Here is a 12268-nt window from a genome sequence, read left to right as displayed (position 1 = left end):
GAGTTCCTACATCAACAAATTGGAGAGATCTGAAACCAACAATTTAATAAGACATCTGAGCCTCCTTGAAAAAGAGCAGCAAGATAAACCCCATTCCAGTAGATGGAAAGAAATAATCAAAATTAAATCAGAATTAAATGAATTAGAATGCAAAACCATAGAAAGAATCAACAAAACAAAGAGTTGGTTCTTCGAAAAAATTAACAAAATAGACAGACCCTTAGCAAATCTTATCAGAAAAAGAAGAGAACACACCCAAATAAATAAACTCAGAGATGAGAATGTAAACATCACCACAGAAACAACCAAGATTCAGAACATTATAAGGGAATAGTTCTCAAACCTTTATGCTAATAAGTTTGAGAAATTGACAGAAATGGACCTTTTCCTAGCAAATATCGACATGCCGAAACTAAACCAATATGAATTAAACCATCTTAACAGGCCCATATCAAGCACTGAAATAAAAACAGCAATAGGAGACCTCCCATCTAAGAAAAGCCCAGGACCAGATGGTTTTACAGCAGAATTCTACAAGGTCTTCAAAGCAGAGCTCACACCGATACTTCTTTAACTCTTCAATGAAATTGAAAGAGAAAGTTCACTACCAAACTCATTCTATGAAGCCGTAATAACCCTCATCCCAAAACCAGGCAGGGACTCATCAAAGAAAGAGAACTATAGACCCATTTATTTGATGAACATTGATGCAAAACTTCTCAACAAAATTTTGCTCAATCGACATCAACAATTTATCCAAAAACTCATCCACCATGATTAAACAGGATTCAATTTAGGGATGCAAAGCTGGTTTAATATACACAAATCAATTAACATAATTAACATAATTCATCACATCAACAGAAGAATAAGAACCAATAAGAACCACATGGTTATCTCAATAGATGCAAAAAAAGCATTTGACAAGATCCAACACCCCTTAAGAATCCATGGAACATTCCTCAATACAATAAAGGTTGTATATGACAAACCTACAGCCAGCATTATACTCAATGGTGAAAAACTAAAGCCATTTCCTCTTAACTCAGGAATGAGACAAGGGTGTCCACTCTCTCCACTGCTCTTCAATCTAGTATTAGAATGCCTAGCTACAGCAATAAGACAAAATGCGAACATAAAAGGGATCCAAATAGGGGAAGAAGAAGTAAAACTTTCCCTCTTTGCAGATGACATGATCTTGTATTTAAAGAATCCCATGGACTCTGCTCCCAAATTATTCAAGCTGATTCAAAACTTTGGCAAAGTAGCAGGGTATAAAATTAACCCTGAAAAATCAATGGCTTTTCTGTATGCCGACAATGAGAAAAATGTGGCTGAAATTAGGAAAGCAACTCCATTCGTAATAGCCCCCCCCCAAAAAAAATACCTAGGAATTGACTTAACCAAAGAAGTGAAGGACACTTATGATGAAAACTTTAAAAACCTGAAAAAGGAAATCATAACAGAATGTAGAAAGTGGCAAAACCTCCCATGCTCCTGGATTGGAAAGATCAACATTGTGAAAATGGCAATACTTCCCAAGGCTATCTACAAATTCAATGCAATACCTACCAATACTCCAACTTCATTCTTCAAGGAAATAGAAGAGGCAATACAAAAATTCATATGGAACAATAAAAGACCCCGAATAGCAAAAACGATCCTTAACAGAAAGAACAGTGCTGGAGGAATATCAATAATAAATTTCAAACTCTACTACAAAGCCATAGTAATCAACACAGCTTGGTACTGGTACAAGAACAGACGTTAGGACCAATGGAATAGAATTGAAAACCCAGAAATGAACCCACAGACCTGTAGTCATCTAATCTTCAATAAGGGAGCTAAAAAAATAGAATGGAAGAAAGATAGCCTCTTCAGTAAATGGTGCTGGCAAAATTGGTTAACTACTTGTACAAAATTAAAGCTAGACCCTTATATATCACCCTGCACCAGAATCAACTTCAAATGGATCAAAGACCTTGGAGTCAAAGCAGACACTCTGAAAACACTGCAGGATGGAATAGGAGAAACCCTAGGTCTCCTTGGCACAGGCCCAAATTTTCTTAATAGAGACCCAGAAACACAACAAATCAGAGAAAGGTTGGACAAATGGAATTGCATGAAATTGCAGAGCTTCTGCATGGCAAAGGACATAGCTAGCAAGATCAATAGAAAGCCCATGGACTGGGAGACGATCTTCACTAGCCATACAATGGGCAAGGATCTCATATGTAAAATATACCTGGAACTCAAAAATTAAATCCCCCAAAACAAATCTTCAAAGAAACAACTGCCCAATAAATAAATGGACTAAAGGCTTAAAGAGAATCTTCTCTGAAGAGGAAAGAAGGATGGCCAATAGACACATGAAGAAATGCTCAACCTCTCTAGCCATAAAACAAATGCAAATCAAAACAACATTGAGATACCACCTCACCTCAGTTAGAATGGCTATAATCAAAAAATCTAATAACAACAGATGCTGGAGGGGATGTGGAAAGAAGGGAACCCTACTGCATTTTTGGTGGGAGTGTAAACTTGTTCAACTACTTTGGAAAGCGGTATGCAAGTTCCTCAAAAGAGTCCACATAGACCTCCCCAATGACCCAGCAATCCCACTTTTAGGCATTTACCTTAATGATCATAAACAAAACCATACTAAAGCTACCAGCACAACAATGCTTATTGCTGCATCATTCGCCATAATTAAGATATGGAACCAACCCAGATGCTCCTCAGTAGATGAATGGATCAAGAAAATGTGGTATATATACACAATGGAATTCTATGCCTCCATCAGAGAGAATGACATTGCCCCATTTGTTAAGAAATGGAAAGACTTGGACAAAATTATATTAAGTGAAGTAAGCCAGGCCCAAAGAAACATAGGTCCCATGGTTTCCCTTATTTGCAATAACTCGTATATGTCTGAGTCAAGCAGAAAAGGTCAGATAAGTTGATGTTAGGGGAATGAACCCTAAGATAAGTATTCAAATCTTTTTCTTTCTTTCATGCAATTGTCTTAACATATTTTTAAGATGATTTCTATGTTGCTTTGTATGTCCCTCCCCCACGGTATAACCCTGTTTTCACTGTATTTGATGTTGGTATAATTTGTGGAGGGGAAGGGCAAAAACAAATCATTTAACTAGGGATACAGGTTGACCCATTGCAACAATGAGATGTACAAGTCTTTATGTCAAAGAATGAACTTTACACCTTTGGTGGGGGGGAGAGCGGATTGTGAGTGGGGGAAGTGAGGACATATGGGAAGGGATTGGAAGGGGAAACAAAGAGGAGGCAACAATGCTTGTTAAGAAATGTACTCATTACCTTGCCCATGTAATTGTAACTCCTCTGTATGGTATTGTCACAATAAAAAAAAAAGAGGTTAAAACTTCAGTTTACACTTTTGAAAAAAAACAGATTTCAGTCCCTAACTCTCTAGATTTTTAACAATGGGTATTTTCAACAGTTTCTTATGGTAAAAAAAAAATCCTAATATTTTACTTTTAAAGGTGCTGTAAGGCAAATTAATTGTATATTTTTTATAAAAGCAAGAAAAGGAGAGAAAACATTTAGATTACCTTTGAAGAATACTAAATTGTACTTGAATATTTCAGATACATCAATATCTATATCCAAGTACTAAACCTGATTAGAAACTTTCCATTTATTAGAAAATATGTTAAAAGAACACTTGATAGCATTAATTGTATAGTGCTCTCTAGTACTTTGAGGACTGGTGATGCTAATCAAAACCAATGTTAAAAAGCACAGGCAGCAAAAGGTAGGCTTGTTTGAAAAAATTCAGACATTTCTCTAGAAAAAAAAAAGTCTGAAAAATTTAGATATTTCTCTAGAGCCTCCTTTATCCTCTACTTCCTCATGTATGAGTGGAGATATCATTGGTATCTCTGAGTAAGGATTACTATTATGATAAAGGCATATCTTAGAATTAAGTATGCAAAATAATGCTGTCCATAATAAATGTTTAGGCTGTAAATCTTTCTACTAGATGTAAATCAATGTCATAGTACTGTATGGCATAAACATAAGAACTTAGCCCCTTGTGTAAAATTGAGAGCCAGAAGAATGTCACTTGAAATCACCTAAGTACTGTGACTATTACAAAGCTTCCCTAAAGGAAACATATTCAAGCAGACTCTACAAAACATTTTATACCTTTTTATATTCACTGGAATATTCAGTGAAGAAAGCCTGTGCTAGCTAAATGCAATGGACTCTAATCAACAGGTCACATTCCTGCAAATGTGATGATGGGATTTTTGGTACGTTGTGGGAATAAATGTAACAGGCTACTCTAGTCCACATGCCGTTTCAAAAAGAAATTGTTCTGAGCTCCTTTCAACAGTAGAAGAAAATGACAGTGGTCAGCTTTTGCTTAAATCCTGGTCTTCAGCCAACCTGTTATAATCCTTTTGACCAAGTTTGAAAATTTCAAACAATGTAAAAGAAAATATGTATATAGACTCTTTTTTGTTTTATTTTTTTGTCATCGTGGTGCTTGAACTCTGGGCTTGGGTGCTGCTGTCCTTGTGCTCTTCAGCTCAAGGCGAGCACTCTACCCCTTGAGCCACAGCACCAGATCCAGTTGTCTAGTAGTTGATTGGAGTTAAGAATCTCACAGACTTTCCTGCCAGGGCTGGCTTTGAACCATGATGCTCATATCTCCGCCTTCTGAGTAGTCAAAAATAGCCGGTGAGCCACCAACGCCTGGCTCGAAACAATATTTTTATATTGGAGAGGGAATCATAATTCAAGCAATGAAACGAGTATTTGAGTAAATGATTTGGTGTTGTAGAGTCTTCATCTAGTTTATTATATCATTCAAAGCATTTTAAAGTTTATTTTAAATTAAAAGTATAATAGTAATGCAATTAAGAAAATATGAGTATGCTTACAGACTTAACTACCTATGAAATGACAGTAACTTTAGTTCTATTAGTAATATTTAAGTTTCTGAAATTAAGTCAGAAAACAATGAGGATTCTTTTATGCCATGATTTCTAAATAACAAAGGTAAAAATATCTTCCAAAATGGACAAAACATTTTACTGACTAAAGGGAGACATTAAAAAGGTAGACACTAAAAAAAGTATCATCACACCTACCTATAATCCCAGAAATTGGGATGATCTGTAGTTCTTGGCTAGACTGGGTTAAAGTTCAAGACCCTGTCCCAAAACAATCCCATGTCATATATTCAACAAGAGATGGACAATGTGATAATTATAAATGGACTGTATGTTAGTTTTAGTAGACAGATCTCTTTGAAGAAGAGATTTCTAATAATCTTTAGTGAATGATGAAATATTAGGAATACATGATTTTGAATGGTCAGATCAAAGCTGTAACAGCACATTGGAAAGACAAAAACGAAAACATTATTGTCAAATAAGTATGATACAAATTAAATAGAGGGAAAGATAAAATGAGTGACAGGAACAATCTCATGGATTACTGGTTTGGCATGAGCATTCAAGTATTCAGCTAGCTTGCCAAATAAATTGGCCATAGGGGGAAAAAAAGTCAACAGATTAACTACAGGAATTAAGCCTATTAATGGATTTTCCTGCAGAAATGTATCTACTCATAATAGAAAAGGTTCCCTTTGCTTTCCCAGCTGCTAATATGATGTTCAACTATTTCTATAGGAACTACTGATGAGCTAAAAACTTTTTTTTTCTTCTTTTAAAATGAATTCTCACTGACCTGAGGCAATGCAGTTCTATGCCCATTCATTTAGGGTCGAATTATATTTGAACCAGTACAAATTGTTGGATTAATCTTGAACTTGAATGCATGTAAATACAAATGTTCTTGTTCACAATCTTTTCTCCTATCTTCCTCTTCCTTGTTTAGAGTAAATTTTCATTGTTCTATCCATAATTTAAGAATAGGCAAGGAGGTAATTGAAATTGGAGGTAAAATTATCTTCTTTTTGTAGAAAGCATATAATGATCGGAAGTTAGTTAAAAACACCTCGAATTCTGTTTTAATTTTCATGCTTGGAGCAGTTGTTTTGACAGATGGATGGACTTTATTTTTGTAACCATCCAGGAAAAGTCTGTGTAACACAGTTTAATCATCACTAGATATCTGCAATGTTTGTTTTTGAATCAGTGTGCATTTGGCTCTTGTGTATCTATATTTTCTTCTGGTGATAGATACTCCCTTAAATTTATTTCTTCAGGCTAATATTTTCATGAATACTTCCACTACCCACTAGACTAGACTAGAAACCCTTAAAAAGGAAGTATAGCAGGTTTGTCAATAAGGAAAATGATCAATGCTTCTCAGGTGTGGCCTTAGATTTTACTGGATTATAACTGCCTTTACCTTTACTTCTAAACTAATAACACCACAGTCTTGTTGATGTGGAATAAATTGTAGTAAAATGAGAGGTAAGTTTGCCTGGCTTCCGGAAGCCAACTTGTTGTTAAGCTCATCTTATGTATACCAACGTATATTCCAGAAAGAAATGAGGCTTGAATAATGAATTCATTTCAAACTGATTACACTGTCTTTATTACATTGTAAATCCACCAGAGCTGAGCAAAGCAGAGCAGTAGTTTAATGCCAAAAAGTACATTACATTCTGAGTTTTAAGAAACGTCATGGTTCAAGCAAAGGTCAGAAACACTCTTCTTCTGTCTCCCCAGAGCAGAAATGTGTGAAGTGTGTTTCCTTTTGCTGCCACGTTTCCTTCTTTTTTAGAGGAAGGTCCAAGCTGCTTCCAAATGAAATGAATATCCTGTTTGGGAACACTCAAAAAACCTTGGCAGCCACAAACCAGAAAGTAAAGGCAGATGAATGAAAGGATTGATACTCCTTTGTGTAGGCTTTCTGTTAAGAACAAATCCTTAATAACATGTCTCTTTCAAGTTTTGGGTCCTTCTCTGTCCAGTCCATTCAATTCCCTTTCCTCTTCCATTGTGGCAGAGAATTCTTCTCTCAGCTATTTTTAACCCATTTTGAAAGTATTTCCTTCCATACTTTTGTTCCCTTTCAACATCTTTTCACCCTGGAAGCCCACAGAATTGCTCCCCACTTTATTTTCATCAGCGTTCACTTTCAAAATAATATTGAGGTAGCCCAGGGGCATGGCAGCTAAACAACTTGCTGCCAACTCGGAAAGGAGATCATTCCAGGCCTTAGGCCAATAGGGTGGGCCTAGTTGCTTTGTAACACAGATAGACTCTCTTGTTATCAGCATTCTCAGTGGAGCCCTTTGCCAGGTTTCACAGCTATAGTCTGGTGATTGATTTTGTTCCAAAGGCTCTGGAGAAGAATAGTTGTCATAGTATAGTGGTTCTTTTTATAACTGTTAATAGAGAACAAATTGGAAATTTGATGTTCAGTGTGGTCCAATTTTGTGGCTCTCAAAAGCTTGGAGAGTTTCTGTGCATTAATTATAATCTGCTAAGTTTCCTTGAAAGGACAGACTTAGTCACTGATAAATTGCTAATTAGCTATCTAATCTATTAGAACTGAAAGGCTCATAATATCTATAACATTTTCAGAGGTGGCATGAGCATTCCTATTGTTTTGAAGTTCTTATACATATATATTATTTTCTTTTATTATTATGCAGAACTGTGTTCTGTTATTAAACTTTTTAGGAGGCACTTAGGTGTCACTGATAGAGCTAGAGAAATTGGAATGGTGTATAAAATGGCATGCACATCATGACATGCATGGTAGCAAGCTAAAGTCCTATTCTTTTCTAAAATGAACAAGACATCCATCTGGGTCTGCCACTTTTATATTTATTAGAATATCCATTTGCTTACCAAGATACACACAGCCAATATCATGGTTTTGACATATGGTGCTGGAACTTGCTATTTATCATCTTGTATACTTCAATATGGAGCCCACAATGAGAGATGATTGTCTTTATGTGAAAACAAAATGTGTGACCACCTACATGTTTCAAAGTAAAATATTCCTGAAAAATGGCTTCTTTACACGTGATTGAATTTCGAAAAGAGTACAAATGTATCCTTTGGGTTAGATTCATGAATGCCTCATTTATAAATGAGTTTATCAGATGTTTCCCTTCCTTCCGCAAGTTCCTTCCTCTGCCCAAACTTTCATGCCCTATCCTCCAGGGGAAGGAGGAGGAATTTAAGAGAATGAAGAGTTCCGAAGAGTAGTGAAAGTTAAGTTTTATTTGTTGCATCATTTTACCTAAACTATAACCTCTTCGATGTGAGAAATGAAGGGGATATGTACATAATTAGAGCTATGGAATTTTTCATCATATAGAACAACTTGTAGTCATCAGAATTCAGGGCATAATTTTAATTGTTATAATGCTTTAACAGACAAAAGAAACATTTGGGATTTTTTTGATAGAACAGTAGAAAAAATATAAATTCTAGTTACCTCTTCCCATATAAATCACTTATGTTAAGAAAGGAGATATCATTATGTTAAGAAATGAGATTTTCATATTTTACTTTAAGTAGAATTAATTCTTCTTTATATAGTCAAAGGATATGAATCTATTTAGTCTTAGAAAGATAAGTTCTGCTGAAAAGCAGTTCCTTGAATTTAAATGTCAATTATTCTGCATAGGTTTGGTTGTCTGGTTCTTATTTTATGGGCCAGTGGAGTTATGAACAAAATCATCAGCTGCAAAGACAGAATACAAAACTCATGTGGAAATGTACTCAAATCATTATAACACTTCAGTTATAAACTCCAACTGACTATATAGGTGCAAATACACTCTGACTAGACACCTGAGAAGTCAAAGGTCGTAGAGAATACTTTACAGACTTAGAACAGTCACAAACTTCCTGACTGACCCAGTTCTCTGATAAGGTTTGTCTGTCTCATTTATGTTCCAGTCTTCTCTGCATGTTTACCTTTATTTACAGTTACAGATTTGCTTCTTTATCAAATATTTACAGGCAAACAAAAATAAAACTTAAGGAAGCCTAATAGCAAATCAAGAGAAAAAAATTCACTTCATGCTATGGAGAATGTGAATACTTATTTGAAAATTTAACAAATTACTAATAATGTTTGGTTTTTCTGTTAACTGTCATTTTTGTTTCTTTCCTAAAACTCATCACTAATTTTTGTAGGGAAACTTTTTATCATTATCTTGTTTAGGTAATTTATTGTGTAAAAACTTTGCTTCTCTCCTCATGCCTAGAAAAATCATCTTATTGATTATCTGGAAATTTTATTCATCTCTTGTACAAATAAAATAGTTTTAGTGAAGAGTAATGGAACATCATATCATTGAATATCATTTTGTTACATCCCCAAGAATAAGGAAAATGTGTGTGTGTGTGTGTGTGTGTGTGTGTGTGTGTGTGTGTGTGTGTGTGTGTAGAATGAGACATATATAAATATGTAGATACACATAGATATAAATAGATAGATATTGATATAGATATAATAGATATTTATGCCAGGGAGTGGTATGAACTTAAAGCTTCACATTCTTGCTTGGCTTTTAATGTCAAGATGGCCCTCTACCACTTGAGTGACATTTCCACTTCATGCTTTTTGCTAGTTTATTGAAAATAAGAGTCCTATGGACTTTTTCTTCCTTGACTTTGATATATTATCCTCAAATGTCAGCCTTCCTAAGAAGCTAGGAATACAGGCATGAGCAACAACACTTGGTAAAAGTTTATATTTTTAATACATGCAATAATAGGTGTAAAACAATACAATGGTAAATAAGACCTGAAATAGTTGAGAAAGGGATGAATGATCCAAGATACCCAGCACCTTAGACAGTACCTCAGTCAGGCCAACTGCTAGAGCTCACTGCTTGTCTTTTATTTTGCAGAAAGAATGTGCTAACTTCATCAAGGTCCTGAAGGCTTATAATCAGACTCATTTGTACGCCTGTGGAACTGGAGCTTTCCATCCAGTTTGCACCTATATTGAAGTTGGACATCATCCTGAGGTAAAGCTGCCTTTCAAAAATGCTATTTATTCATGACCTTTCCTATTCATAGGCTTCATTACTAACTTTTTCAGCTCATTTAGGGCCTATTTGCTATTCAATGGGACCTATTTCAAATTCAGATGCTGTTTTTAATTTTAATCTGTGAATACAAAAAGAATAAGGCCATCACTCAACAACAACTGTGGAACAGGAGGAAGGCAGAAGAAAACATTTGTTTTCACCCAGCATTACAGAGTCCAATCCATTCTGCAAAAGCAGCAGATGTCAGCAGGCTGAGCTTGCACTGTTTTCTCTTTCATTTATATACTGCCAGCTTGTCCTCCATTTCCACACTCAGCTAGAAGTGTCTACTATCTAGTGTTTTCTTCTACCTAAGAATTAAGAAAAGATGTCATCCATGAGCATGATGATTTGATCTGATTTTACATTTGACCTCCCAATTATTAACATTGGAGTTCTGTTTCAGCTAAGCTTTGCTTTGATTCTTGATTATTATCTTGACACACAAAACAAAGAGAAAATGTTTCTTTTATTCAACTACTACTGCTAAAAGATGTTTTGAGAGAAAAAATTTAGTAAGGAGATTCTAGTTAGGTAAATTTTAACATTAAAAATTTTTCAAAATTGCTAATGTTGAAAGCAGAGAGTTGGGCTTATCAATTACCTTTAATTATAAATCTTTTTATAACTTTTGGCACTAAGTCATGAGAAGAACCAAAATGTTCATGTGGTAAGAAAATCATTTGTCACAGAGTTTTCTTCCAAGTTGGAATTCAGAAATGTTCGAGAAACAAAAGGATTTGTTCACACAATACTTCTGGGAATCCTAAAGATAAGATCTAATTTACATGCTAGCCACTTCACCACAAATCCTAGAATTTAAACTTTCTTAAAATACCTGAAAGTCTAATATCCCTCTATTCTTTTTATTCAAAAGATGTAGTATCTTAGTAGAGCAAGTCACATTTCCTAGGTTAAACACAATTCCATTTATCTCCCCATGAGTCTAGAAAGATAAAATACTTTCTGAGAGTTTAACAATTTTGGCTATAGCCCTTGGCCATCCAATTCTCATGCATGCTTCGTTCTTTGCTTCCACACAAGCACATTACCTATCCCTGATGCTACATTCAATAGTTACTAATGAAAAGTGATTTTTAGGAAAGGAAACCCAAATATTTGTTTTCACGTTTATACACAGATTTTAGCACCTCTGATCAAACCATTTCTTCATTGCTACCTCCCCAGATATTTTCTTCAGTAGTCAATCAGATATTCTAAAACACAGACACAATATGATTGTTCCACTTTCTGAATTGTAGAAATAGTTCTGCAGAACTCTGTCCACATTAGATTGTGCCATCTGTCAGGAATCATGCCATCTATGGTTGGTAATGAAGTTTGCTAATTGCAGATACGTAGAGAAAACATAGGCTCTGGTGTCACATGAGGGTTCCAACCTTAGAGATCCTTTTCTGCAACTAGCAGCAGAATACTGGAAAATTTGCACATGCTGTCTAAGACTGTCTCATTATAGATAAAATAAATTCGATATTTGGGGACCTAGGTATCCCTATATACAAGTGAGATTTTGACTTATTACTACCTCCCTTTGCCTCCCATGCCTTGAAGCATTGCATGACTCATAGACCTTTTTGGGATAGCCACTGGAAAATTCTAATCTCATCCTTGGACTGTCCTCTCAGACTGTAGGGTTTTTGTCCAACCTTAGCTCCATATCTACTGCCTGTTCTAAAGTAAGTTGTTTCTTTTCCTATACCTATGTCTCTAGTCTGGAAAGTTCTACGAGTCTATACAGCTGCTGTGAGAATTAAAAATGGTCTGATAGGCAGCAGATGCTGATCAAGAGCAATTAATATTAGAAAATAAAAGTATATATTTCAAGTGAAAGTTATTGCTCTTTTGCTTAATAGCAAAGGTTACTTTACTCTTTAAATGTCCCTCATTTCATCTGAAGCTGTAAATTATACCACACAATCTTTCCTTTATGAGGTAATTCTGCACTTACTTTCATCCCTCCTTTTTAAAATTTGAGGCTTACACAATATTGATGACATTTCAAATAAAATCCCATGTTTCCCCTTAGTTTTATCAGTTTTTCCCATATATTTTCCCACTCTGGTTTTCTATTTAATCAAAGTAACAGCACATTTCCTATTTCTTTCAGCAACTATTCATCTCTACATATAGATGGGCTGGTAAAGGAATGCTTAGATCCAGGCTTAGTCCACAATGTCTTCCTCTGAAATATTAAATTGACTTTACCATACAGACTTCTCC

General features: G+C 35.1%; 1 protein-coding gene across 3 annotated transcripts in view; it reads left to right on the top strand.

The window, feature by feature from the left end:
* Sema3a (semaphorin 3A) overlaps positions 1-12268 on the top strand; it is a 318416-nt gene that overhangs the window by 168288 nt on the left and 137860 nt on the right. For all 3 annotated transcript variants that reach the window (XM_069996371.1, XM_069996370.1, XM_069996372.1), the window contains one exon: positions 9845-9964. In XM_069996371.1, the coding sequence (XP_069852472.1) occupies positions 9845-9964 (120 nt within the window). The remainder of the gene's footprint in view (positions 1-9844; positions 9965-12268) is intronic.

This window comes from Dipodomys merriami, unplaced genomic scaffold (assembly GCF_024711535.1).
Source record: "Dipodomys merriami isolate MVZ:Mamm:240054 unplaced genomic scaffold, mDipMer1.0.p SCAF_5, whole genome shotgun sequence".
Classification (NCBI taxonomy): domain Eukaryota; kingdom Metazoa; phylum Chordata; class Mammalia; order Rodentia; family Heteromyidae; genus Dipodomys; species Dipodomys merriami.
The sequence above is the reverse complement of the archived record's forward strand: the minus strand, read 5'-3'. Positions and strand labels throughout refer to the sequence as shown.